General features: G+C 39.9%; 1 protein-coding gene across 1 annotated transcript in view; it reads right to left on the bottom strand.

The window, feature by feature from the left end:
• Positions 1–23148, bottom strand: part of LOC141791132 (uncharacterized) — a 32190-nt gene extending 9042 nt beyond the window's left edge. The window contains exons 1-3 of the mRNA XM_074671377.1: positions 22968–23148; positions 6086–7056; positions 2226–2277 (exon numbers count right to left, since the gene is read on the bottom strand). Of these exons, the coding sequence (XP_074527478.1) occupies positions 2226–2277; positions 6086–7056; positions 22968–23048 (1104 nt within the window). The 5' untranslated portion in view covers positions 23049–23148. The remainder of the gene's footprint in view (positions 1–2225; positions 2278–6085; positions 7057–22967) is intronic.
• Positions 23149–25489: the final 2341 nt, after the last annotated feature.

The raw sequence follows: 25489 nt of genomic DNA, 5'->3' as shown, positions 1-25489 counted from the left end.
CTTCAGGGTTACTGAGTCCTACACACCTGATCAAGATGTTAAGACCAGTCAGAAAATTGACTGAATTTAAAAAAAAAGCTTCTAAGCAGATGTTCAAAGTGCAAAAAGAAGAAATGGGAGTGAGACAAAAATAAATTTAATTTAGCAATTTACTGAAAACAACAAATTAACTGAAATAGGCTGTTCATCAGCAGATCAAAAGTTAAATACCACAGCTAAAAAAAAGAACCAAAAACCCCCTAAAACAGAAATAAAAGTTAAAAAAGGACTCAGTAATAAATAGCCCTTCTGTTCTGGTTGAGCACTTCATAAATTTGATTCAACGTGCTTGATGTGAGTGTTTCCAGGAGGCCAGCGGTAATGCTGCTCCAAGTGGTGAAGAGGGGCTGAAGGGCATCCCTTGTCTGGACTGATGTCCATTTTGCTAAACTTCCCTCTCCGTCTATCCCCAAATGTGATTCAGATCAGGGGAACACGCAGGATGATCCAAAGAGTGAGGTTATCTCTCTGGAAGAAGTGCTTTGTCAGGGTGGCATCGTGATCTGCCGCGTTGTCCTTTTGAAAAACCCAGTCATTACCACACAGACCAGGGCCCTCAGTCATGGAGGCCCCCTGCAACATCTCCACATAGCCGCTGTTTGGCGCCCTTGCACAACCTGAAGCTCCATTGTTTCATTGAACACCCCAGATCATGATGGCGCCCCCTCCACTGTGCTGCATTGAAAGCATCTTCAGTGGGATCTCCTTGACATGCCAATAACATTGGAAGATATCAGGAGGTAAAGGTTCAGTTTTTTCTCATCAGAGAAAAGTTTCTTTCACCTTTCAGTGTTTGGTGTTTTCTTACAAAGTCCAACGGACAGCTCTGTGGACTTAATTTGGGCCAAGGATCACCCTGTGTCTTGACGCACGGCTCAATGCCATTGAAAATTTTTGGGTCTACCACTTCATATTTTTGTTCTTAACCCTCAGGATCTTTGAAAAAATTCAAAATGACTTGTCTTGCTGTGACCAGTCTCAGTAGCGATGGTGTGTTGTGTGATGAGTTGCTTATGCGGCTTAATAATCTGACTACATTCAAAGAGAGAAAGCTTTTTTGCCTTAGCTACAGGGTGCCCTGACAGTGTGGATACCTGACAGTGAATGATACTGAATTCACATTTTTGTGTAGATTTTGGCTTTTAAAGGCTGTGGTCTCAATCTTGGGATCTGCTGATGAACAGCTTGTTTCAGTTTCATTGTTGTTTTCATAAATTGCTGACTCAATTTTTTTTGCCTCACTCCCATTTCTTCTTTTTGCATTTTGAAACTCTACTTAAAACCTTTTTATGACTCAACAGAGCAAAATGCAAATTTGTGCAATTTTTTGACTGGTCTTGAAATTTTGCTCAGGTGTATATGTGCATAGGTCTTCTTGAAAAAGGAATCATCTGATTGGCAACTTGTGTTGCTCTAGAACCTGTATTGATTGTTTAATATACTGCCCTCTGAACTATGCACTGTTAACAAGCTGAATGGTCCTTCCCCTCTTAGAGCTGAGGACGTAGTGTCCATGATTTCCAAAACGAATGTCAAATCTAGATTTGTCTCAGTCCACTTTAAACGAGCGCCATTGTTTCTGGATTATGTTTATATCTTGTTTCCTCTTTGCATGGTACGGCTTGAACCTGTACTTGTGGATACATAACAAACTGTGTTTTATTGTCAAAGACAATACATTTTAAGAGGAATTTTGAGCCCATTTCCCTTGAGTACAGAGATTTCTCTGAATCTTTTGATAATATATATATATCGATAGATAGATAGATAGATAGATAGATAGATAGATAGATAGATAGATAGATAGATAGATAGATAGATAGATAGATAGATAGATAGATAGATAGATAGATAGATAGACACCCTATAAACTGAGCACATAAAACGCTCTATACCGTAAGCAGCAAGTGAAGAATTGTAAAAGATGTCACATTTGCCACATATTTTGTGAACTGTAAGTGTCAATCCTCAGCTGCAAACAGATCGGCAGTGTTGCAGCAGGGGAAAGTGTCGCATTTTGGTGAAGAGTAATAAAAAGAATGTGGAACCAAAGGAGACTTTTTATGCTAAAAACTATGTCTGACAGATTAATAGAGATGCATGCAAGATAGGACAGGGGGCATGTAGAGATGACACTAAAAGAAGTACTGGGGGATGAGAGCATGCAGCAAAGTAAGACAGTTTACCTCAGAGTTGCTGGATGCACAGGAGCTCGCTCTTTTTGGACACAGTTTGGGTCTGGAAAACATACAGAACCACAGCATTTCAGTTCATAATTACAGACATATCCAAAAACCAGCTTTTATAAATGTCCCATATTCTGTTCTGACTCTTCACAGAGTTTTCCAAAGAATAAAAACCCTTCTGGTGTTCACAGTGTGACCAGAAATGTAAAAACGAACACTATCCCATATAACTGTACTGCCTGTAACCACCTCACTTAATTTATAATCGCTCCAACATACCCGTGGCTGTTTCCAACTCAACAGTCCTCTATTGTGGCGTTGGATGATGGAGGAGGATGCACCACAGGCTTGCATTCACACATACCACAACTCTACCAGTTCACACAGTGGTCGTTACTGAGAAGTTCCTGCTATGTGACGCTTTTTTCTGGTAGAAATGCATCACTGTCACTCTGAAGCTGCAAACAGCCATGAAAGATATTCAATCCACAGACATATCGGTGTGTGGATACTTTAAAACTGGAACAATAAAGAGTAATAATGATATATATGTGCCATTCCCATGCATACTTCAACTAGTGAAGCATGCAGAACACTTGAGCAAGTTCCCGCTTATTAAAAATTTCTCTCACAGCTGAATGAGTCCATTACCAGCCACGGTCAACTGAGGGCAACCCCTGCTGTGACTTTCATCCACCTTTGGCTGTTTTCTGACCAGAGAGGACTTTGGGAATTAATCTCACTGCTGCACTAAACTTGAAGACCTTGCCTAGCTGGCCAAGCTCTTTTTCCTTTTTCCCGACAGTTTCTGTTGAACTCATTTAAATTAATAGGGAACTGAATGAAGAGAAATCAGGGCTACTGAGGCTGCTCCCGAGTTTAACATTTCATGGTTTTGCATTTCCTGGCTTCTGAATAACTTGCGTTGTTGTTCTTGCTAATTACACTTTGGGTTTATTGAGCACATGCTTCCAATTTCCTTGACATTAACAGTGAGAACCTGTGGAGTTATTGTGCCTAATGGATGGGTTGGAGACACTGATCTGCAATTGAAATGAACACATTTCCCGTTAAAGAGGGTTTTTCTCAGAGAAAGCTGGGGCTGACGCACATCTTGACCTTTCTGGATTTTGAATCAACTGGATGAGCACAGATAGTCTTACAAATGTCCAAACTTAACCCCCCAAGCTTAGTTTGACAGTCCCATGAGATGGACAAGAAAGAACAGCTTGTAAAGTACACCTTTTTATTGTCTGACAATAACATCAGCACCAAACTCACTGACTTTAAACTCTCCTTGTCCAGTTTTTCCAGATTTCCCCGCCCAATCACTTTCATGCAGCCTCTGTGTTTTGTGTGTGCTGGAATTGATGCCAGGTGCTGCACTCTGAATGTCCATTTCTTTGGTGAGAATGCGCCACACATCAAGGAGGCCGCACAGTTGCAGCCAAACCCACCTAATCTTCACAGGTCACCACATCAAGGACTGCGGCTTCCAGCTGAGTCAACATTACAAAGCGTTGACTGTGAAATAGACTGTATGTGCAACTGTTTGCGTCTGAGCGTCTGTGCACGTCTACTGTCAGAGCAGCCCACTTTCACTCCCTGTTGATCAAAACACGAGATGTGAAATCTTCTCTGGAACTTCAATTACTGACAAAAGATTTTTAGCTCTAATGGAAGAAAAACAGAAACATTTTTCACATAGCTAACCAGGCTCTGAGAGCAAACTGACACAATAACAGCTTTCTGGTCTGTTACCCAATGCACACTAGTTTTCCTACCTGCGCACCATTTTTGTGCCTTATATTATAACCATTGGACAAACACTTAAAAAGCTTTTAATTGAACCAAGATCCCTTAAAAGGTTACAGTTTGTGTTTTTTTTCAAAACCCCTAATATTTTGTCATGAAAACGTGAAAACTCATCCTGCTTTCTTTAACATTCCAATGCATCACTAATCAAGGACCTTTGTAGCAGATAATGCCAAAACAAGGCTGTTTTTGCAAAATGCAGTTATTCCTGTCCTTTGGCTGCAGGTGCTTTGAGATACAGCAGAGGTAGATGTCTGTCTAACACAAGTCTGGTTCTGCTCAAGGTTTCTGTCTGTTAAGGGAAGTTTGTTCTTACCACTGTAACTTGCTTAAAGCTGTTAAGTAGCAGTGGGGGAAAAAAATCAATATGTTGGGTTTTTTGTTTGACAATACCAAAATTGTGATTCTTTGTCAAAAAACTGGTGTTTTGTTTTTTTTTTAATTTAAATTCTTCATTTCAGTTTTTGTTTATAAACTGGGTTGGAAAAAAGTTACCACTTTTCTCAAGCAGAGGGTGAAATGTTTCTGTCTGATTCACATGATAAGCATTTTCTGGGAAACTATGGCTCCTGATATAGCCTGTAGAAAAAAAATCATCATTTCATTTTCTCACATGGTCTGGCGTTAAAAAAACAGACTAAAAAACGCAAAAATCGTAAATATCTAAGGATCGCAATGTAAATCGAATCAGCACCCCTAAAGCCGTGATAGAATCAAATCACAAGAAGAGCTTATTGTCCCAGCCCTACTTCAAAGGTCTCTACTTAATACTCATGGCAGGCTAAGATGTGACCTGACATCTTATATTGTCCTGAAGTCGGGTCTTTTTTTATAACCAAAAGTCTTGACTTGCTATTGTTGTTGAGACAGCACTTGTTGTCATTTGTTTCAAAAAAGATTCACTGATTGATTCATCATCAAAAATCACCATAAAGAGGCATCATGGTTATGGTATTTTAGCTAACACCCATGAACAGGGGCTATAGTCTATGGTGCAGCTATGACTATATGCTGCAAGTCTCCTCCTTCTCTGGTGTGATGGATCAGAGCTACAGAGTTTGGAAAGTGGTGGTTTAAGGAAACGTTCATTCGGTTCATTTTTCTTGGATGCTGAAAACATCTGGTGCACTTCTGATCAGCTATCATTTTCCTTCTGCATCCTTGCACCAGGTATCATAGTAACAAGTTTACAGCCAAGCATGTGGCGTTACCAGTGCAGCAAAAGTCATATGCGATATGGTTTATTTTTAAAGCCAACTGACAGTGACAAATCTCAACCTGATGATGGGCACTAGATAGGACCACCAACTAATGATTTGACAGAATCCTCTGGTTACTCTTTTCTTTTTGATGGTTTGATCAATAAGAAAGGGATGAACTTACTGGTGGCAGTGAACAAATATTTGGCTCATTAACAACTTGTTTGGGTATATCAGCTGAGGAGCATGAATGCTGCACCAATCCATTCAGTAGTTACTGAGATATAATCCTGACGAGTAGAGGAAGATACCTGTGGGGTTACCTTGGGTAACAAATAAAGTTCTTTGTCGCTTTGGGGCCAATGGGTACAATATAGTAACAAGTCAAACAGTTGAGGCTAGTACCACATCCAAACATAGCCCAAATCTAAGCCTTGAAATTTCAAGATTCAAACAACTATTTTGTAAAAGGATAATAAACAGAGAGTGGGTTGTTACAGCAAACTGGACCCCTGACAGGATGAGCTACAACCTAAACCTGAGGAAGAGAGGTCTAATTTGTCCTTTAAGAGGTCATTCAAACACAACCTTCTTACGATGCACTATTTAACTATGTAGAAATGTTACCATTGGTTTAAGAATTTTTATAATTATTTCATTTCTCACATTAAATTAAACATTTTCCACTGATGGTGAAGCAAAACAAGATAACATGCTCTGTTAAGTTTGAGCTTGTAGTCAACCATCAAACCAACCATCATATCTTTCTTTCAGCTCTCTTTCAACCATGAATAAGAACCTTCACAGCTTGATGTTTGCAACCAAAAGTGTCTCCCCTTCTGTTACCTGAAAATGATGCAGAGGGCACTTGTTAGTATCATAGCGAAGAAGGCAGCCCCACTCACAGCAGCCAGCAGAGTGTCTACTTTAGTGGCTGCGAGAGCAGTTGCCCGATGGTCCCCCCCTGGCTCTGTCAGGTTGTGGTAGTGGAAGAGAAGAGCGAAGCCCCGGCCCCAGTGGGTGGTGGTGATGAGCTCCATTATCACCTCCACCATCTCCTGGCTGGAGCCAAAGACCAGCTGGCTGCTTGGGGGCCGGTTGGAGCCACAGAACCTGGAGGAGAAGGTGATGAGGTCTGAGATGTAGAGGACATCGTGGGGGCAGGCGTCAAGAATGGAGTGTTGGGTTTCAGGGCTTACAGCTGGAGTTTCAGTGGAAGGTGGAGGGGCAAGGGTGGTCTCCTCCAGGACTAGGTCTGGGTTAGAAGTGGGGCTTAGGTCTCCCCTGAGGTGAGATAAGGAAGCAGAGTTGACAGCCTTATCTCCTGCAGGCACAGGTACGAGGTGAAGAGAGGGAGGTAGTGATGAGGACAGGCTGGAGGAAGCATCTGCTGATCTTTTTGCTGAATTAGAGATTTTAGCGATCTCCATCTTTGTGGACTGTTCCTGGACCACGACTTGCTTGACATCACCATCATCAGAGGACTGCTGAGTCTTTGTGACATCTCCTACACTTAGAGGAATCTGTGGTTTAGCTTCTGTTGAAGCTTCATCCGGCCCTAAGCTGCCAGGTAAAAAAGTCACCTCTTCATCTGCCAGCTCCTCATCAAAATTAGAAAAGGCGGAGTACTGTGCTGCTTGATCATGGTTCTCAAACACATCAAAGTCAAATATCTCCAGAATTAGCTGGTAGTCAACAGGCACAAAGAACTGCCAAACACAGTGTGTCCCAGAGGAGTAGTTGTAGGGGAAGCCAGGGGACAGAATGAGGCCTTGGACATCCACCACATCCACCTTGGCACCACAGTCAAAGTATACCTGCAATATGAACAAAGAGTTATAATTCAACACCTGCTTCAAGACACTGTTAATTTTACCCGTACCATCATTTTACAGATACACTCATCAAGAGAAATATCTCTGATACAGTCTAAGATGCAATATGGGAAGCGTGATCCTTGTCTTTATGCTACATGGCTACAACAATCCCCTGTAAAATCTGACAGAGCTGCAATATCTTATCAATGAAATTAGGGATGCTTGATTCCACTTTTATTCAGACCGATACCAGTTTGAGTACTCCCTCTTGAGTACTCACCGATACAGAGTACTGATACTACTGATACTTTTGAGTTTTTCAGTATGTTTTAGGACTGTGGGAGGAAGCTTGTGTACCCAGAGAAAATCTGCACATGCAAGTGGATAACATGCAGACTCCACATAGAGGGGCACCTGCCTAGACTTTAACCAGGAACCTTCATGCTGTGGGGCAACAGGAGTAATCACTGATCCACTGTGCAGCCTGTCTCTATCAGGATTAGTAAAAATAACTTCTTTAAACCACAATGTTCACTCTAGTTAATACTTAAAGTTATTCACTAAGTCAAACAGGATAACTAAAAGTTAATGAAGGAAGTCACACAGTAAAGCCTTTTCCTTTATTTTTGTTTTAAAGAAGAGAGGTGTGGCCAAAACTAAATCTGATTAATTCAACCGACAATGATGACTGTAATCATCTACACATTCGAAAAGTGTTTGACTAATAAATTAAAACTTCTTACTTTTATAAAATGAACTTGATTTTTTTTACCCTCGATTTAAAACCCAGGCTCGCAGTGTATCTGTAAGGATCTGTTTCTGAAGGAAAAAAATGATACCCCACCATCTCTCAGCTCTAAAGGTGGAGCTCTGCACAAATACTACCTAAGCAAGGGCTTTGGATTCCCACCTGTGCCACCCACACTTGCATTCCTCTTTCTTTGGCATTATGTGTAAGAGTACAAACCAATATTGAATTTCACTCTGTCTAAATTCTGAGTTGAGTCATGTATTCACATAATAGGCACCAAGTGATTAAGCTCTAAATGTCAAAGGCACCAACAACAAAGGGACCTATCAGCAAATAATACATCCGACTTGTGGTCTGATTACTCTCAGACATAAACTGAACTATTCAACCCTGCTGTTCTGCCTTTATATCAAAGCCTGTGCTTTGCTCGTATTGCCTGCCTCGGTAACCCTGGGGAGGGTATTTCTTCAAACATGCTTGCTATAATTCTTTCCAGGTGTGTGGGGATGTAAGGGGGACCTGGGTCTAAGCAGAGGCAGATGTGTGGTTGGGCCAGGGAGCTAAGGACCAGACCTTTGTAGGGGGGCTGTGTGTTTATGAGCTTTCCTGTTGGCCTAAGTTCTGGACTGTGGGAATGACCCTGCATGACGGACCCCCCTGCCAGACAGGTAGCAAACCAACCAACCAACACCCGCAGGCGACACTTGTGCTCTAGACTGGGCTGAAAGGAGATCATCTTAAGAATGTTTAGATGGGAGGAGGGACAGAGGGCAACGGGGGCAGGAGGAAAGCCAAAGTCTATAGAGCCAGACAGGCACTTTGATGGACCATCTATCCCCATTTGAACGCAGATATCAAAGGCATTCCTCAGCTGGGATATTTGGAGGAGCAAATCTACTTTTAGTTTTCAATCATGACTGGAAGAGGGGACTTGAGTCATCAGGATCAAAGTTAAAAGCCTTCTTCAGAGTTGATATGGCTGTCAGCCTCACAGCCGGGGCGCAGGGTATCACAGACATACAGAGGGATGAGGAGGGATGAAGAGCAGGATGAAGCTAAAGACAACATTTGTGTATAACTGATTTTGCTGATAGCAAAGCAGATCTAATAAGTGATACTCCACATTATGTACACTTCCCGTCCTGAAATGACACTGTTCAGCAGTTTATGCTTTTAACCTGAGTCACCTTGGCTTCCCTTTGCATAGAGGCAGTCAAACTTCATCCAGCAGCAGGTTGCTTCTCCTGGGTTATTTTTGATATCTCTCAGGTGTTTACTTTCTGCCACGAACTGCAAAATATTTGCCCAAGGCAAAACCAGCACTTACAGCTGATATTTCCACAAACTGTGCGGCTCCACTTTACTTTGTCTACACTCATACCGAAAGTCTGCTGCTCCAGGCATGCCAGTGGCTGGCACAGTCTGTCGAAATACTACATGAAAATGTTGGTCATGTCCCGGGGCAAACGTTTTATCTTTCTGGGTAGACGGTTATCTGTAGTACAGTCACAGCGCTTTTGAGAAGAATAATAAATTGTTTTTAAATAACACCCCCGAGTGCATTTTGAATCTACTGCAGACCTAACCCTAACCCAAATACAAGTGGTGAACAGAGTTTTTTAGATCATAAAAGGCTGCAAAGAACCAAAATAGACCACTAAACCAACCATTTGTAATTCTGCAAAGTGACACTGTCTCCTCCATATCAGATAAATTAACCAGCTGTCTCCAGAACAAGCCTTAGTTTCCTAATTATATTTCCCAACAGTATTTTGTTGTTTTCTCCCTAACTGGCATTTGGAAGCAATTACATTAGCACATGACTTGCTACACTCGCACTGCCTACACACTTACAAGAAATTAATGCGATACAGCAAAGAATTACACGGATGACATTTGAATGGGCCAAATGCCATTCCTGCTGAGGTTAGAGAGAGTAAGCCGATTTGGGGTTCGCAGTGTTTGCAGCTAGGTTGCGCAATGAGGGGGACCACTTCACAATATGGGGGCATAACAAGGGGGAGGGAAAAGCACAGCGTGTCCCCTTTTTAGGGCAATATTGACCAGAGGTGGAAAACCTCTTGGTCAGGTCACCCTTGCAAAAGAGATCAAGATCTCAATGGGTTTTATCTGGTTAAATAAAGGTTAAATTAAAAAAAAACATGTTTGTTTGTCTGCCCTGACCATAGTTTGTGTTTGCTAGACTTTCTGAAAACTCTTTTAAAGACTTCTCGCACAGTTCTTGTGAGACAGAAATAAACAATGGAATGAAGAATCACAGAAAAATGAACTTTTCATCAGCACACTTTGGAGCAATGAGAGATCGGACAAAACCAAACTATTTCATGGACAGAGACTGTGTCACCTCTCACCAGGAAAAGGAGGCTGGGAGGTCCCCACCACCCTGGGATGAGCATGCTACACTACACATGAAAGGGCCCCAAAGTGCCACAGTGTCGAATGGAAATGGGACATTCTTATAATGCCAAACATCTCAGTTCTGTTACATCACAGGCCGCTCCAATGGCAGGCCGCTAATTATTCATGGATGCCTTTTCTCATGGCCAAACAATAGGCTGCAGTGCTGTTTTAGTGAGCCACTCCACAAATGGGGAGGGGGGGGATAATATTTTAATGAAGTGATGCTAATAAGTACAAGGCAGGCCGAAAGTTTACATAAGTGCCTGCTGGTCATTGCGCCCCAGTTGTGCTGCTGACAGGGGATTTCCTGGACAGAAGTAGATCAACTATGCACATAATTGTCTGAAATGACTTGTTCAGTGAAACATCAGACCAGCTGCTGTCATTACTGAGAGGCCCCTCACATAAAGTATTGTTCTATCATTTTCACTTTGCGTCACTACTTCCTTTTACAAAAACGTTTCACATTCCAGGATGGGGTTCATAAGTGTGTCTAATTACAGCAGAGGCCATTGGAACCCATTGACTTCTGTGAGGTGCTGACATCATTGTAACATAAACACACAACAGCATTTCTATTACACACTTTTGCATAACAAGGAGGGATGTCAGACTATGTTTTAAAAGCAGTTAATTACAGAATTCCAAAAGTGAGCCTGGATTTAATGCCTTTTAATGCCATGTTAAAACTTCCATTGTTTTAAATCTCAGTAACACTTTTTAAGTCCATATTGACAATCTAAATAAATCCTTTACAATACATTAACTTGTAAATCAAATAAATATAATTAGGTCTTCCTCAATAACTGGCCTGCAGTCAACTGCCCCCTAGTTAGCCAGTACTGTGGTGAACTTCTCCACACTAGATTAATCCACAGGTGTGTGGAGACTGTCTGATTAGCTGAACCTGTATGTTTGGCTCATTGGTAGGAGCTCAAACTCCAACTCCACATATTTTAAAGATATTCTATTTCTGTTTGACACAAAATGCACATTACTTTAAATTGTCAAATGCACGAAATATGATGTTTTTAAAGTAAGACGTGCGATTCAAAGGCATTGTGTAATTGCAGATGCAACAGCAACCAAACTATGGTTTACCAAAAGGCACAAAATAGCGTAAGATAAAAAAAAAAAATCAGAATTCTGAGAAATAATTCAGAGTTCTGACTTTTTTTCTCAGAAAAAAAAATAAGACTTGGACTTATTTTTTAAGTCCTGACTTACACTCCAGAATTCTGAGAAGAAAGAATGAATTCTGACTTTTTTCTAGGACAAAGTTGATAATAAATAATTGGGAAAAAAATTCTGAGAAAAAAAGTTGGAATTCTAAAAAGTTATATATATATAAAATATATATATATATATATATATATATATATATATATATATATATATATATATATATATATATATATATATATATATATATATATATATATATATATATATATATATATATATATATATATATATATATATATATTACCCTTACCCTAACCCCCCTATATATTAGTGGCCCTAATCCTCCTCCGTACATACTCAGATTGTTGTAAATAAGTTGGCAGATGTAGTCATGAAAAGTAAAAACTGCCTGTTTTAAGTTCTGGGCCCAGAATAAAAATGACAACACCACTTTTGCCACCTTTATGGTTTGTGAAACTACAAAAACAAGCCAAACCACCATGATAATTGACAAGTTGAATAAATATGGATTAAAATCTTTTTACAGTATCACCTGTGTTTGGTTGGTATGTGCTGTGCAGCAAATAGTGTCTTTAGAGCTGATATGTTAGAAGCACAAAAATTAGGCAAGTATAGTTATGCCACAAACTTTGTTTTGGGACAAAATATGATAGCAAAAAGTGGTCCATGAAATGAAACCAGTAAACTGGAGACAAGCTTACGCCTGACCAAGGCTCACTTATGATGTAGGGGATGACAGCACAGCCTGACATGGCAGAAGAGCCAAGGTTGAATACTGCTGAAAAAGTAAATACAGCTTTGATAGAAAGGAGTCAAAACACAAAGAACATCACAATTTGTGTGTATGAGACTGTGTAACTGCAGACTTGTTAGTGTGACCATGCTGACCCCTATCATGCAAGCACCCAAACTTGACCATTCCACAGAATAAGAGGGCTTGGCAGAACACAGTGTTGTTAGCTCAGCCTCTGAATGCCCAGAGCTCAAACCAATGCTGCATCAGTGGGATGTGCTAGACAACCAATCAATGGAGGCTCCACCTAAACTCTGAGGACTTCAAAGACCTGCTGCCAACATCTTAGTGTCAGATACCACAGCCCAACTTCAGTGGTCTAGTGGAGCACACATCTCCTCAGGTAAAGGTTGTTATTGATAAGAAGGGAGCTTACATAATATTGGGTAGGTAGTTTAATGTCATGCCTGCTTATGAAAGTTAAGTTTATATATAGTGCCCAGCTCTCAAATGGCTCCTGTCTCAAATGTGAAATATTAAGTTCTGTAAAATGAACTTGGTGTCACTATCTTTATCCCAGCTCCGAGGAGTTCTGCAAAAATCACCCCTTAGTCCCATAATTTTCTCACTTTACATGTAATTTCTGTGCAAATGTTGCTAGGGTATTGAATTAATTGTGGATGTCAAGCATTTTTTTATGTAGAATGGAGCATGATTGCTGTCCTGTAACAAAAAATGTTCATGTTATAATTATCTCATCCTAAATATCAAATCTTTCAATTGTTTTTAACAACCCCACCATAGTGGGTGTAACTCATCTGTAAGCTGTTTGCTAACGGTCATAAAATAACAAAAGAAAAAGATACACAAGTGCCAGGTGCCCGTTTAGCAGTGTGAGATTCAGAACATGGAAAAAATGCTGAGACCTCTGCAGCCATCAAAGAGAGACGTTTGGAGATCTTTGGGAAAAAATGGAAATAAGGTCAAGTGCAAACTTGACCTTATTTCCAAACCTCACACGTCTGGATCAGATCTATAGATTCCCATACAGTTCCAAGAATGGCTCATCTCTATTCCTATCCATCCATTATCTTTTACACTTTTCCCTTCTGGAGTCCCAGGTGCTGGAGCCTATCCCAACTGATATTAGCACAAGGCAGGGTTATTCCAGGCCACCAGCCTATCACAGACACTTACACCTAAGGACAGTAAGAGTGACCAGTCAACCAGCTGAGCATGTTTTAGGACTGTGGGAGGAGCTCAGCCCCAGATGTTAAATCCACCTGAGGAGAAATCACAGACCTCTACCCACAGTTTTAGTCTGTGTTTTTTTGCCACACAAGAAATTAAATAAGTTAAAACAAGGCTATCGGCCATAAATCTAGAATTACTTACTCATACCTGAATTTTTGGACACCATGACAGCAGGGATGCTGTTATCCCAAGAGCAAGCTTGATGGTCCTGTCCTTACTGCAGCTTCTGCAAATGCTAATGAAAGTCCATCAACCAACACCACAATAAGATACCAAATCACACAAATCCTTTCATTCTTCAGTAGTTCTTTGTCATACAGAAGAGATTTCAATATACAACTCTTGCAGAAGGAATTCAGCGTTAACACTATATCTGTTTGTGACTCTCATCATCCACTTAAGCTTTGTTGTAAGTCCTTCTAACTAATAGTATTTCCATCAACACATCTCACCCTTTTGTTTTTAAATTTAACTTAAGTTGAGTGAATACCTTCCCTGTGCACTGGCTTATTTGTGCTTTTGTTCCTTACAGCATTTTACAATGCAAAAAACTGAATCTTATCAAGTTTTTTTGTCTTATTTGAAGTAAAAATTGTCTTTTTATACTTGATATGAGCCACATTCAACTGATCAGTCCAGAAAAAAGGTCTTGTTTCAAGTTATTTAAGACAAAAATTAGGTCTGAATTGTAAAAAGTGGAAAATTATCTGCCAGTGCAACAAGAAAAATTTGCTGAAAACTAGAATAATGTCTTAATACAAGTAACTTTTCTCTTGTTCCATTGGCAGATTTTTTTTTACCTTGTTAGAAGAAATTCAGACCTCACTTTTGTCTTAAAAACTTAAAACAAGACACTTTTCTAGACTGGTCAGGTGAGTGTGACACATATTGAGTCTGAAAACACTTTTTCTCCTGAAAACAAGACAAAAACACTTGATAAGATTTCTTTTTTATTGCAGTGTGTTGCCTTTTTTGAAACAGTGACATATTTCACTTTTTGACCTCATTTTCTTTCATGAAAATGCAAAAGCTTAGAAAACACCACGTCAGTCACATGTATTTGTGAAAACAGAGGTCTGCTGTCTAAGCTAACTGTATGCAACATGGATTTTTCAAAACCCACCCAGGCTGACGACACTCCTGTGAAAACTCTGTAACACGAGCTGGCTCTCGCTGAATTACCGTTAACACACATGCACACACACAAACTGCCTCTCATGCACAAACAGCCCAGGACTGGCTCATAAACAGGCAGGCGGGCCCCTCAAAAGGGGGCAGGAATCCTCACCAGTCCTGTTTACTGGAGGAGAAGAGTGACACTGCTTCACAGGCTAACGCTTCCGAAGCAGCGGTCCACTCAGGATGCTTTACAACCACACTGAATTTCTTAGGTCTGGAACAAAATCTGCTTCACCGAAAGTGTCTAGTTAGCACTGAATTTATTTCCTGTTTCCCTCAATTTGAAGTAGTTTGTCCAAATTTTACATCCTAGGGATTTTTTTAAAAAAAACAATGGTAGAGAAAACTGTCCTTAAAAAAAGTTAATTTAAAATAATGAAATATCCAGATTTAAGTAAGCCAGCAAAATTTAAGGGCCGCTATAAGAAAATATTGTAATTTCTCTAACATGCACAGGAGCAATAACAACCCAACTTCACATGCTGTGATGAGCTGACATAAGAGAGCAGTGATTGAAGTGTGCACAAAAAAACACATAATAGGAAGCATGATTTCTTACAGAGAAAAAAAATCATTTCATGTTTTTTTTCTGTGCAAAACATCACAGTATAAACAAAAAGGCACTGCACATGGTCTGCACACATCAGAAGCAAAGATGCTTTTTCAGTGAGAGAAATTATATCCTTCGAAGCTCAGAACAAGTCCAGTCATCTTATAGATTCAACGGTAAAGCATTGGTTTCATGCACTGTATCACTGTTGTACATGCATGCAGCTAAACGGAAGTCAGAGAGTTTTTATAGCTTTCACGCAGCAGCTGCATCTCCAAGATGCCTTGTCTCAGTTTGCACAATCGTTCAGAAGAAAACAGATCGAAAAGCTGCTCCTCAGAGTCATCCTTCGCAGCTGTGAAAAGCACTGATACTCGAGCCCAGGATTTATCACATATCTCCTGTGTGATGTCAATGCCTCTCCTGGTGGGCTCATGTCAGTGGCTTCAGTTCAAACCAGGGTGAGTTTACAAACAACTGGTGTGGCGGCCTGATTAGGCCCAGGCATTTTAGGATCGCCCTGGTTGGCCACTGCAGGGCTGGCTCAGCACATTTTCACCTCCGTGTGCATCATGGGTGACTTATGAAAGGCCTCTTTGAGCCCAAGCATGTCTGATCAACACGTTATTTACAGAGACGCACACACACTGTGGCAAACACAGAATAGCGACAGGCGAGAAATGATCGCGGCTGTGGTCCTCTGGCTCGCACTGATTTGTGATGAGCTGAGTGAGGTCTGGCCATCGCAGCCGCTCACTCTCATGTTTGTGGTGTGAAACTTATTAACATATTTCCTCTGAAAATAGCCGCTGATGCTGCTGCAGCTCTTTTGAACTTGTGGTGAATCCTGACCCTGTCTACACTTGGGTTTCAACCACTTGGGGGAAACCATTATCGACTTTACGGAATAGGATCCAGTGGAACTGCCCCTCATCATTTGTCATCCTGAAGCACATTAGTGAGAAGCCTGATAGCTTAGGCTGAATTGCACTAAATGCAGATGGAAACAATCAATCAAATTCTTAATAAGTACGATAATAATTTTCCAGTGCAACCACGGTGTTGAACTGCAAAAAAACCCTCAGGCTTTTGATTCTCTACAGCAGCACTGATACTGCTCCTGAATTAGAAGATAATGTTGTCCACATGATATCTGACCTCGTTAATTTTGACTCCCTAGATGAAAAATGTTCCTCCAGATTTAGGACAAAATTATTTTCTTGGATGTTGTTTCTTTTCAAACCACAAAATAGATATATCGTTTTTAGACAACAGTGTGTTCAGAAAGTAGGATTGAAACAAGAACAGTGACAGAATATGTGCTTAATTTCTGGTCCAACTGCACTGTTTGAGAACAAATTAATAAGTCACTTTCAGTTGCAATGTTTACTGGAGTAAGAGCATTGGTAAATGCCCCTGCAGATTCTGCACTGTTGGGTTATTTATCAGGTTACGGAAGATGATAGGGGCCACTGAAAAAAAAAAAAAAAAGGTGAAAAAAATGTATGCTATTTTTTCTGACTTTTTTCTCAGAATACTGGTTTATATCTCAGAATGCCAAAATTACAGTCAGAAATCTAACTTTAATCCCGGAATTATGACTTTTCTCAGAAAAAATAGTAATAAAAAAAAATTGCAAGGTGTTTTGTTTTTGTGGCCCTGATCCATTTCTGTGGACAGTGACCATTTTTATCTTATCAATTATTATGTGACGTGTCAGTGAAAGTCATCACTGACTATGAATGTCAAAAAGGATGTGGCTTTTGAAACTCTATGCTTCCTGCAAGCATTCCTTTGCAACAAGCAATTCTTTTTTCCTCCAACATTTGTATTGTTTATGTATGTGCAGTTTGATAATCCCTTGCAAAACTACAAAAGCCTCAAGCAGAAATGCACCCATTCATTTATTGCTTCTATTTTCCAACACTTTTATTTGCTTATTATTTTGCTTTATTAAGATCTTACTGTCAGAGTTGCAAAAGGCAAAAGCAGCATGGTACACTGACCAAACTCACCGACAAATAACAAGACAAAAAACTTTGTTTTCCTGAGACAAGCAAAAATAAGTGAAGGTCCTGTAAAAACAAATGAAATTAATTCTAGGTTGTATTACTTTAATCTAGGCTGGATTACTGTAATTCCCTTTTGTCAGGCTGCCCTAACAAGTCCATAAAGATTCCTCAGGTGGTCCAAAATGTTGAAGCTTGAATTGTAGTTTTTCTACACAGGCTACCAATAAAATCTGAAAGAAATTAAAACCCTTCTTCTGACCTACAAAGCCCTTATTGGTGATGAACCATCCTATCTTAAAAAACTCGTAGCCCCTGATTACCTCTCCATATCACTGCGCTCTCTGCATGCAGGCCTGCTTGTCGTGCCTACAGTTTTCAAGGTAGTATGGTGGAGCCTTCAGTTATCAGACTGCTCAGCTTTGGACTCATCTACTGAGATGAAGATGAGGCAGGCTTCAGCGTCTTTGCCGACAGCTACAGGGTGTAAGTCTGTAAGTCAAATCAGCCATCCCCCCATCTGAGCAAAACTGTTAAAGATGCTATGAGGAGGATCTGTTTAAATCAAAATGCCCCGCTACCTTCTGGCCTGGAGTCTCAGGTACACTGTCGTGAAGATGTGACTTGTAACCAGGCATTTCTTTGTTTTGGAACTAATTTTCTTTGTTGCAGACAGCTTTTACCAGATACAACGCAAGGAGGTAAAGTATTTATCGATACAGTTACATAGCACTGTTGTTTGAAACATGACAACAAGCAAACGTCATGAGTTAGTACAGTATGTCAGTAGCCAGCCATGTAGGGCTAACAGCAGCACGGTGCTATGACATGTATATAGGCTAATGTGTCAACAAGCAAACTAACAGTTCATAGAGAAGTTAGGGAGCCGTCCATACATAGCGCTGACAGCTGAATGCTGTGATACGTGTTGGTAATGTGTAACGTTAGTAAACCCTTTATATGTCCTACCAGTCATCTACCAAGCAGAGCTAATGTGACCTCACTCTTCATTTTATTGATAGACTGTCAAGTTTGAACAGACCACTGCAGAATAACTGCTGCATGTGGGTTGGAATGGACATTATCACGAACAGCTTAGCCCCTGTGTCATGTATCACTGTCCTGTTGAGCTTTCATCTGCTCTTTTGTCCTTTTTTCTGTCTGACAGTTAGGCTCCTGTGTCCACCATCACTACAAAAATAGTCACAGAAATCCTTTTTAGCAGAGAAAAACACAGACCTCTCTTCTGTCTTCTAAACTTCATCAGCCGGTGTGGTGTTGTTATAGAGACTAGATGTCCATAAATCAATCCAGTCTTGCTCAACCCAATCAGGAAGCTACAAAGAAGCTACGGAGTAACATTTCAAAATAACCGATATTGGGGCTGATAATCTCATTTTGAAGTGTGTATTATGATCTAGCATATATATCTAGAAGACAGACTTTTTCAAGATCACTTTCTAAGTCCTCACAAACCCTTTAAGTTTCATTTCTTGTACAATAAAGAGTTGTGAAAAAAATCACCTCCAGTACAGTGTGTGCTTATTTAGAAATCAGTTACGCAGATCAAACCCCTTTTATGAACCTGGATTTTTTAAACCAGGTTTTCTGAACCTGGGATCCTGCAGCCTCGAGCAAACTCTCAAAGGACCTGCAGTTTTTTGCACTTCTTCATAGGCTCCATATTTTTTTACTCCAGTCCAAAGTAACAGTAAACTGTGCAGCCCTTTTTATATGAGCTAACTTGACCCTTCCTGCTTAAAGGTAACCCACCTGACCAAGGTTGCCTGACTCATCACTGTCAGAGTCTGCGTCACCTTTTTTTAAACAACCCAATGTCAGATCGACCAGACTTCTTCTGTTCTTGCTCCATGTTATCAAGAAATAATAGATGCCACATCAAGTATCAACTATTCACAGTGAAGTCTTAAACACTGATGTGAAATAAAAATGTCCTTAATACCTGTGGCATCTTTACAGGGAGAAATTAAACTTGAATAACTTGCTCCCTGAACCCCACTGACTGCAACTGGCCAAAGATTTTTTCTGAGGTAAGCTGCATCCCTCTGTAACAATATTATAAGCTATCTAAGAAACTTAATTTTCGCAATGACAAAAAAGTAAAAGGTCAACTCCGGCAGACTGCAGCAGTTCCAGGAGTCACAACTTCCCAATTAAACTTCTATTTCTATTTGTTTATCTCCTTCCCAGCCACATAGAAATAAAAGTATCTCCAAAAATCTCAAAGGAGAACATTTCTTTTTTAAAGCGGAAATGCACATTTAGTCACACCAAACCAAGTTCATGTGATGGAGCACCTATAACACAAAAATGCAATGCATAGGAAGTAGCAAAAAAAGGAAGCATGCATACAGTACCAAAGATATCCAGATCACATTCCAACTCAAGTCTAGGATTATGCAAAACTGTAACATGTTTCCTTCAGGGCAGCTTTAGCAGACCTTCAAAGGTATTTAAAGGAGGGAGTGCTTCTGAGGTTACAGTATTTAAAGTACACTCCATGCTTCGGATACTTACTTTGTATCATTTTTGCTCTGATATGGTATTGTCCTCTAAAGGTATCCAGCATTGGCTAATCTGCCAGTCAGTGCACTGATCCAACATTACAACCAAATGATCTGAAATAAAACCGGCTTTTAGGTAATTTATAAGAAACCATAACAACAAAAACAACCAATATAAATCAAACAGGGCTTTCAGTATTTGGATGGAGAACCTTGAGAAAATGTGCCAGATATGTATTTCTTGTCAGATCTTTGAATAAGCAAACTTTTTATTTCATCAATATGATCTAGATCAAAGTTTTTAAAAAAATGTAATCAGCCGGTTAGAAACCTCTCAGACAAGAAAGAAACAAATGCAGCAGCCTAAACTTCGGTGAGTGTAAAGATTGAGGTTTGATAGCTCAGCTAAATGAAGAAAACTGCTGCATCTGCGACACAAACAGGACAGATTCCCCCACTGTCTCCATCTAACACTCAGTTCATCCCTCCTTCTCTGTCCCCTGCCCTCCTCATTCCTCCTTCTCTGCAGCAAGCTGCCACACGGTGACATGTTTATCTGTTGACAGACTGTGTGTATCTGTTGTCTGATAGTTCACTGGATGAATAAGAGAATTCACAGTTCACCGAGGTCTTACAACTCAATTCAATTAGAGATGAATGTCTCCTCTTTCCAGTGCAAATAAAAACTCCTAAAAGACGCAGCAGAGCAACAAAACAAGTGATCAAATTCACTCTTCCTCGTCCGCAGGGCTGCATTGTGAACCGATAGACTTGGACACCTCCCATGTTTTAAAGAGGGGGATAGAATAAATTCCAAGCTTGTTTATGCTGTTCCAAAAATCAACTTAATACAAAAGGGGAGCGGAGGACAAAGACATCATTTACCGTGCCCCCTCAGGCAGATAATTGCAAAGATAGTGAGCACCCTATGCACACAGGAACTAAGGCTGGAGACGCTGACAATTCAATATACCAAAGGCTTTTGTTGTTCAGTTCTAAGAATTGTGCTGCTGAGCCGCCATTGTCCATCAGCGGAAGAGGACGACTCTTGACAGGTGGAAGCTCCTCTTTGCTAAAAATGTGGTCCTGATGTGCTGGTGGAGATCTGTCAAGGGTAATCCTGCTGTGTTGTTACATCAGCCACCGTCACACATGGGGGCATTACTTTGCATCACATGTAGGCTGTTAATGCAGTTTTCAGTTTGGATACTTTGCTTCAAAAGAGTGAAAATAAGAATAGCCTTTGCGTTTGATTGAACTTCCTACTTTTAAACCAGTAACTTGACGCTGGAATCCTGCTTAGAATATGTAATTTATTTAAAATATGTCTGTACATTTAAATAAGCATAATAAGAAGAACTTTTGGGTGACACATTCCACTGCAAATACAGATTTTTCTCCATCTAAAATCATATATGAATTCTCCCAATTCTCTCTTGAAGTCTTTATTTTCTTAAATGCTTTGTTTTGCCTTTTTCTGAAGATTATTTCAATTTTACTTCTAAGTAGAGGCTTCCTTTTTTTTCATCAGTTACTTCATACATGGCCACGTTTGTTTTCTTAACCTGCACCTGGATGTCCTAACTGACTGAACTGGTTGATAAACTGATACTTTAATCTGAGCAGAAAATGAGCCTGAGAGGCAGGTTACCTCCCATAATGTATTAGTTGCAAACTCTGTCAGTTTAGTCCTCCTCCTACTCTGCTTGAACAGCTAAGCTGAGACAGCCACAGTGTTGACAACGTATGGATCAAACTTTCTTCTGAGTTCTGAGTTCTGAGATCCATCTGAACTGCTGTCAGTGTAAAAGTGATGTTTCCAGACAGCTGTCATCACACATAAAGAAGCCGTTGACAACATAACAGAGTGAACGCTCATTTTAAGGCATCAAAACAACTTTTTAATGAACTGACACAACCATAAACAACTAACCCAGACTAACCCGACAGGAGCCTAAAATCTACCACAGGAGAAGCTATAACATGTCCAACATGAATCACAGCCTGGTTGAATGAAAAACATGCCCCAGAAGCAACCTCTGACTGTGCGCATGTTCCTGTCTATCAGACAGAACCTTTAGATCATGGAGTCTTGGCATGTTGGGCTTGAGAATTCTGCTTCAATGAAAATGAAAGGTACAACATAAGGTTTGCATGCTTTCAATGTGGTTCCCATTTCAGCAGTTTGGACTCTGCATGCCATTCCCTAGCTCTGTGAAGTGCAGAAACATCAAAACATGCCTGTGCCATCAAAACATCCCTTTGAAAGCCCTAAAGGATATAATGTCTCACGAAGTATGCCAAAAACTTTCATAACTTTGGCGTGAATGGCAAAAGTGGACTCGTGTAAGTCAGCATGATGTAAGGTGATTAGAGGAGCCTGGCTATGGCTAACGCTGCAGGGTCCTATTTGGAATAAGTTGTCAAATAACATTCAGGATACATTTATGTATTAAGATACGGACACTCAAAATTCCCCTTGGAAATGCAAACCACGCGTTAAAAAAAGACACGCAGCAGTTGATTTACAGCAGTTTAGATACATGAGGCGGTTGTGTTGTTGGCTAAATGTTATGAACTCTGCAGACAACCTTGACTCAGATCCCAAGATGACGACAAGACCAGTCCGGTAACAGTTTTCTACATTACACTTTGTTTTTCTAGTTTTTTTTTTTCTCCCACACAGCTTTCGCAATTTCAGATGCAGCGTAAGAGGGCAACCTTGCCATCCAACGTCTCACGACCTAACAGAGAGTGCACCAAACTCAATGGGAAAAGTTGTCAATTCATAATTGCATGGCTGAGAGCCAAACTTCCCAAAATTACGATTTATTGGCTCGGACGTCTATCGAAGCAGTGTGCTCCTTGGATTAAATCGGCATGAAAGTTGGTTAAAAATCATTTGCATGGTTTAAATGTCAACTTTGACAAAACTGGTTTACACGTACCGCCTCATGCAACGAGGTAATATTATAGATAGTTCAAAATAATTGAAAAGACAGACGACAGATATTTGAAGTTCGAAATGCAGTGTCCACAATGCCTCTTTTGTACTGAAGATAAATGCCGAACCGTAAGTTTTCACATGCTGTTTCTTGAATTACCTCGGGTCAGGGTCCCTGATGATAGAGTCTTGCCCGTGAAGCAAACAATCATTTAATATCAGTGTTTTCAAACGGAGTTCGTTGCCTGAGTCTCCTCACAGAAGTGACTACTGCACCCAGCCTGTTCCAGATAAGCTTGTGGAATACTGTCAACTTGTTGTCAACAAATGTCAACTTACTTTCTGTGCTACGGATCCCATGACGAAAAGTAGATATGTTGTCACAAAAACATGCGCCCCAAGCGACGTTGCACAGCTCATTTTCCTTTAATTGTTCCTTTTTTAATGCGACGCACACTGAACCGTGTCCCGCTCCTCTGCTTCCCTCTCATTCACCTGAAGTGTCGGGAGCGCGCTTCCATCGTTCATGGGCGAACACAGGACCAGGCCCCCTCTGCATATAAAACTCATAGCCATGACTTTAATTAACTTGAAACATCAACAGGCCTATCGCTGAAAATAAAAGTAGGGCATATCTGCGTCATGTTGAGCCTATCTGTGGGAATAATCACGTGCCTATGTGTTTTCTTGTCAAAAACTTAAACCATTTTTTTTGTAATACGCCTACCTCAATTGTAAATGAACACAGTATTTTGGTTCGTGTTAGTCTTACAACTTCCGAGTCTAATCCTTTTGAAGAAGACGACTACAGCTACTACAACTGCTACTACTACTACTACTACTACTACTACTACTACTACTACTAATAATAATAATAATAATAATAATAATAATAATAACAATAATAATAGTAATAATAATAATAATAATAATAATAATAATAATAATAATAATAATAATAATAATATAATGCAGTGAGCTTTTCAGAGTAGATTTAAACTAAAAACAAGTTTACCTTTCATCAACTGCATGCAGTCATCTGATGGTTGATATCTTTACAAAAAACAAAAAACAAAAAACAAAAAAACTCAGATCTTGGCTTTAAATTAGTATTCCAACCAAATTCCTGCACTTAAGATAAGCAACACTGGTTAGAGGGGGCTACTGTAAAGGTTGTTTGGATAGAAGAAGATAGAAGATATTTCCAGACAAAATTCACTTGACAAGTCCCTTAATGTAGGTACTATCCCATGTTCAAGAAACAGATCAAGAAAATTTGCCAATCACGTTCAGCTTTTTTACTCACTATTATCAATTTCCTTAACAAATGCTGTTGCTTTGTCTTTCTTTTTCGTCTCCTTTTTTTTCTTTTCCTTCCTCCACTTGCTACAAAGATTAAAACAATCGCAAACAAAATCATAGCTAATAAGGTGAGAGATATTGAAGTTAGAGCAAGGCATTTTCTTCAGGGCTTTAAAGTCTCTCAGGTAGCAAACTAGCACATTTCTGAATGTTTTATGTTTTAGAAATATTAAAAAATAAAATACATTATTGATTGAAAAACAAATTAAAAATAAATGACACACAAAGTTTTCGTGTGTGTGTGTGTGTGTGTGTGTGTGTGTGTGTGTGTGTGTGTGTGTGTGTGTGTGTGTGTGTGTGTGTGTGTGTGTGTGTGTGTCTATTTATCATGGACATATCTAGGACACACATACCAACCCACAATCAGGCCTCATATGGCATGGACATATCTGGGCCAAAGTAACCAAACCAGAACCAGACCTGGCCCACATCCGGTTGACACCATGACCATTCCAGAAGTTTGCTGTCAGTGCCAGTTTGATGCTGGATACAGTTTCGACCTGTCTGCTATATGGGGTGGTGAGTTATTGAATAACAATGAGCAGAGACATATTTAATCAAGCATATTCAGAATAAAGAGGCACACAGAGGCAAATTGACAAACCCGAGATTTATTTGAGCCCTATGGTAAAGCCATTTCCAGGCAGCAGACAGTAAAGGTACCTATAATTGTCTAATAATAGAGTCTCAGTCACAAAATCTTTTTCCCCTCTCAAGATCTTAGAAAGGCATCGAAGGTATTGTACAGCCATGTAAATGTGAGCTCAGGCGGATAATTTTTTGATGCCAACGACCAGTCTCTAAATGTGGAAGGAGAACGAGAAAAAGAAAGACATAAACAATCATATGAAAATCACATTTCTCCTATTGCAGACCTTTTGGGTTGCATAAAAACAAAATAACTCTAAAAACTGGTGCGATCATATTTGGAACCTGCTGTACTCTTGTAATTTTTCAATGCTACCGCTAGATGGCATAATAGTATTAAAATAAGTATTCAAGTAAAGGTCCTGCGTTTTTGTTACCTGTTTTTTGGTTGTTGACAAACTGATATGCATGCACAAGCGACTTGTATTTATAATCAGGTCAAGGTTTGCCTGATTTTAACGATTTATTTAAAGAATAACTTCTAATAGTTTAGGGTATTGGGTTATAAGATTTAAAACTCTCTGGACTTGATGAAATCTATCAATTTTATGACTGTTGTTAGGTGTATGGGGTCATTATATACATTTAGTACCGCTGTGAAGTATTTGAGTGGTGGTTTAAAAAACCTTTAACAATAATAATGATAATAAACTAACACCTATAAAGAATACTTATTCACAAGGTGCTTACTAACACAGGTCCCACAACTCTTTAAATAAAATAAAATAATGGAATAAACAGCCATCAATTCAACAGTGCAATGGTGAAACCTAATTATGGGGGAACATGTTTGCGGGAGAAGCTCCTGGCACCGCAAGAACTCAACAACATAGAATGAGAGAGGATCAGAG

The sequence above is a fragment of the Halichoeres trimaculatus genome, unplaced genomic scaffold (genome assembly GCF_033239565.1).
Source record: "Halichoeres trimaculatus isolate MK-OKI-2021-1 unplaced genomic scaffold, fHalTri1.1 fHalTri1_scaffold_5, whole genome shotgun sequence".
Lineage (NCBI taxonomy): Eukaryota > Metazoa > Chordata > Actinopteri > Labriformes > Labridae > Halichoeres > Halichoeres trimaculatus.
The sequence above is the reverse complement of the archived record's forward strand: the minus strand, read 5'-3'. Positions and strand labels throughout refer to the sequence as shown.